This window comes from Pygoscelis adeliae, unplaced genomic scaffold (assembly GCF_000699105.1).
Source record: "Pygoscelis adeliae isolate BGI_AS28 unplaced genomic scaffold, ASM69910v1 Scaffold412, whole genome shotgun sequence".
Classification (NCBI taxonomy): Eukaryota; Metazoa; Chordata; class Aves; order Sphenisciformes; family Spheniscidae; genus Pygoscelis; species Pygoscelis adeliae.
The window spans coordinates 615377-619604 of NW_008824190.1; the positions used below are offsets into that span (position 1 = coordinate 615377).

At 49.6% G+C, this 4228-nt stretch overlaps 1 protein-coding gene across 1 annotated transcript in view; it reads left to right on the forward strand.

The window, feature by feature from the left end:
* The window catches only part of TMLHE (trimethyllysine hydroxylase, epsilon), a 15222-nt gene that overhangs the window by 1449 nt on the left and 9545 nt on the right, over positions 1-4228 (forward strand). The window contains exons 2-3 of the mRNA XM_009334693.1: positions 2395-2576; positions 4066-4228. The exon at positions 4066-4228 is cut by the window's right edge and continues 1 nt beyond it. Coding sequence (XP_009332968.1) covers positions 2395-2576; positions 4066-4228 — 345 coding nt within the window. The remainder of the gene's footprint in view (positions 1-2394; positions 2577-4065) is intronic.

The following is a 4228-nucleotide window of genomic DNA, read 5'->3' on the forward strand; positions in this document are numbered from 1 at the left end:
TGGCTTAGTGGATATCCTTGACATCCAAAAGCCAAACTGGACAGGGTCTTCCCTCCTGTGTGTCTTTCTCAAAGAATAGTCCTGAGCTTTGCGAGTTCAGGAAGCTAAATAATTTCTTTAAGCTTTGTAAAGCCAGTAGACGTCATAGTCGACTCCTGGTTTTCTATAGCTGCAGATTTTCCTCACTTAGTTATTAAGTTTGCATATCAAATTTGGCTAATTCTTTTTCCTATACGAAGTTTTCAAAGCTGGGGTGGGTTGGAAAGCATTCTCCTAGAACTTAGCATTGGCATTTCTACAAAACCTGATCCTGTGGCTGGCTGGAGACCACCAAAAGGAAAAGCGACTATTCTGGTGTGTCTTCAGATGCCCGGTAACTGGCTCAGGCTGTGTAAGTTCTGCGGTGCCCCAGTTTCTCTGTCTGTAGTGAGAATGCTGGAGTCTTTCAGGATGTTGCAGCTCAGCCAGCATCTATAAAGAGCTTCACGGGCTTCGCAGCAGTGTTTAAAGTGCAAGGTCGGTGGTGTTAGCAGAGATCTTAGTTACTGCAGGTGTCAGGCAGCAAGCGAGGAGCTCCCAGTGCCCCCACTCCTGCTACATGGAGCGAAACGTCAGCTTCTGACCTGAAACCAGCTGCTTTGCAGGACAACCTGATTCCCTGCAGCCTGCTGAGGAGTGAGTACTGCATTTTAGCAGCCATAGAAATCGGAAACTTCTGAGCTGAAATCTTTCTGCAGCGCTAAAGCTGTCAGTGACTTGTACGCAGGCTGTGGCCGAGAGCCTTGCAAAACTCGATGGCTGAAAAGCGTGCACCTTAGTCTCGAACCACGTTCTCTTTATGAAAATGTTTCCACTTCTTTTCCTAGAGCTGGCTGTCTGTATTTTATTTTTTTTCCTACTTAGCAAGTTGTTGTCTGGGAATATGGCACCTCTGTTGATTTTTATTGATATTACCGACTTTTGAGATCTCTGCACTGAGTCAGCTATGAAGTGGAGAAGCAGGTTGGGCAGCCAAAGCACCAGTGCCTGTGCTTTTCAGATCAGAAAATGAAGGAAAATCAGAAGTCTAGGGTAAGAAATGCTTTCCGAGTCTGTGTCTTATCCTGTGATACCGCGTTCCTATGCGCTTCAGACCAAAGCGCTGTTAAAATCCTGCTGGTTTAGACCTGATCTCCAGAACTTCATAAACGTGACAGGGCGTTTAGACCGTGGCTTCACATCTTAAAACTTGTAAGGTTTTTGCCCTTACTCTTCGTATTGAAGAGTTGTTACAAACCTCCCTCTGAGAAACCCCCTTCCAATCTCTAGCCCAAGGTTAACCACGGTTGGTTTGTCTTCCACGCCAGCTGTGTCCTTCAGAGGAAATAGAGATTTTCTTCCTCCTCATTGTTTTGCATACTTTTTCTAGAACTGACCTGATTACTGGATTCCTCTAGTTCTTGCTTCTCTCGCCAAGGTCACTTCCCTCTACTTCCCTGGTCCCTGTAGTTCTGTCCAGGAATGGTGAATTCAAACTGGGAAGGCCGGAGAGGGGACAAGACCTGCGGCAGATGAGGTTTTGCCAGCGTTTTGCACAAGAGCATCGAACGCGCAGCTGTCTCTTCTGGAATTGCTCTGCCCGATAAATCCTAGGATCTCATTTGTTTCTTCTCAGGACTATTTTCTGCTGTGGTTTATGGTGGTCACAAAATAAGCAAGACACCCTTGTCGCTCCTCCTTCTGTTTCCAGCTGATGTGCGGGGATTGGACTAGCTTGTTTGTTTAAAAAAATTCATTGACCCCCTAACGGTTGATTCCCTGTTGCTTCCGTTGCATGCGGTTTTTGAGGGCGGCCAGTTTTCACGTGCAACTTCATGGTCTTCCTCTGGGGCGTCGGTGATGTCTGCAAAAGCATCTGCTGCAGCTGGTCTAGACAAGGGTAAAGCACCCGGGTCCGTGGAGGCTGCTGCGTGGTCTGTGTGTTGTTAACAATAAGCATGGATTGTAGGTGCTGGAAAAAGCTCGGCAGCGTGCCTGACTCTGTTGTCACCGGGAGAATGCAAAAGTGATGCCGGTACTCGGACTTGGCAGCGAAGGCGTTTAACACGAGACCCTCCAAACTCTGTGTTTAGTTATTTTTTTCATGTCCCGGTGGTGCCCGGGAGGTAGGTGACTCTCTCCTCTGGCCAGGCTGCCAGTCATCGTGCCCGCTTCTTTTCTTCCTCCTCAATGGACTAGTTCTCACTCACCTCTTTGGTCAGTAAACTACAGTTGTGGAGGATGATACCAGCTTTCCCAGAAGCGCTTACGGTGCCCGGCGTAAGAGCGCAGAGATGGAGACGGGGATTTGGTGCAGTAGCACAGCCGAGTCACCTTGTTCTTCCCCCCCCCACCCCCTCTCTCCCGGCTGCTCAGGATGTGGTGCAGGAGCCTGGCGTGTCTGTTCAAGGTGCCGTGCCAGCTGAGTGGAAGCACTAGACATCGCTCGCCGTGGCTGCCCTGTGACAGAAGGACCGTCCTCACCGCTGCGGCTCGCTGGCATCACACGGCCCCAGAGTCCCTCAAGTGTGCCTGGCAGTTACACGGTGACCATCTAGGTAGGTGTGTTGGGTGCTTGTGTACCTGCTTGTGAGTCTGTTTGGGGAGAGGAGTGAGATTTTCCTGACGTTGTTCCCCGGGAGTGATTTTTTTTTTCTTCTGCAGTGGCCTGCGTTAGAGGGGTGCACGCTGGAGTCTGTGTTTCATGTCCCCTTTGGGAATTCCCAAAGGCAGGACGGAGCAGGTTTGTCTGCCGGTGGCAAGACTTTTATGATAAACAAGGCAATGCTAAATCAGAAATCAAATCAAGGGATTTCTGAACAATAACTGCATCTGAGCCTTGCCCTGTGAGTCACTTCTCTGTGTAACGCTCGGGGCTCTGACCGGCAGGTGGGATGGCTGGTTTGGTGTGTGCCCTGCTCTCCTGCCCCTACTTGTGCAGGGTTTCCTTGAAACACTGATGTGCGAAGCACAGTTGTTAGAGCAGGTTTGCAAGCAGCCTGTCTGTTTGTGTGGCTGGATGGCATGAGCAGCAGGAGGCGGGGGGTGCTGGGGGGGGCATAAAAGCCTTTTTGATGCAAATTGTACTTCACCGTGAGACCACTTAAAGAAAAAGCAAGGAGAGCACGTCTTAATGCGAAGTAACGCAGCAAGCCAGTTACAAATGCTGTCTAATGCTGATTTTTGCCCTTTTGGTTTTGGAGGTGACTTGGCAACTGATGCACGTGTTTCCTCATGGCTTGTTTGGTTTGGTCCAGCGTCCGGAGACGCCTGATGAAGTAGTTAAATGTTGGTACTCTGAGTCACTTGTAAGCACAGGGAATTGCTCGGCACTTTATCCAACACAGTGGCCCCAAGAAAGGATATTGTTGTTTTCCTACTGCAGAGTGAGCTCGGATACTTGGATTTCAAAGCTGAGTAGGACTAGAGCAGGAAGGGCTCTCCTGTTGCCTCTGCTGGCTCTGAGCCCCTTCCAAAGGGCTTTGAGTATTCCTAAGCTGTCCCAGGATGGAGCAAGGAGGAGAGGCTTTATTGTGATGCTAAATGGATATCGAAGCTTTGCATCAAGGTCTGGATGTTGTCTGTAATGTTTGTATAGTTTGGATGCTGGTGTGATTATTTGCTCGACTCTTCTCTGTATTCCTGTGCTGGGGTCTACAACTATGCAGAGGGGGGTGCGTTATGTACGACAGCTGCTGCACAGCTCTGAATTTACTACTTACTGGAGAGAGATGATAGATGTAAGTGTGTGACCAGCACGTTTGTTAGCCATGCTCCTTCCTGTTGCAGGATGAGATTGCCTGTAGGCTTGGTAAGAAGGGAGACCACGGCGAGAACGCTGACAGCCAGGCCTTCTATGAAGATATTCTGCCTGGTCCTCCTCATGTGACAAGCTGGCTTAATTTATGTAAAGAGGGGCTAAGTCTAACAGCCTCTGCATCCCCTATAAGTGGGATCATAACCTGTGGGCTCTCGGCTTCGGTTCTTGGCTTTGTTTTTTCTCACTGTTCACACCAATGCATCTTCTGAGCCTGTCCTTCTTTGCAGAGCTCAGGTATGCGAACACACTGATGCGATTCGATTTTGTCTGGCTGCGGGACCACTGCCGCTCAGCTTCCTGCTACAATGCCAAGACGAACCAGCGCAGCTTGGACACAGCTAGCGTGGACCTGGGAATCAAACCCAAGGCTGTCCGAGTGGATGAGACCAC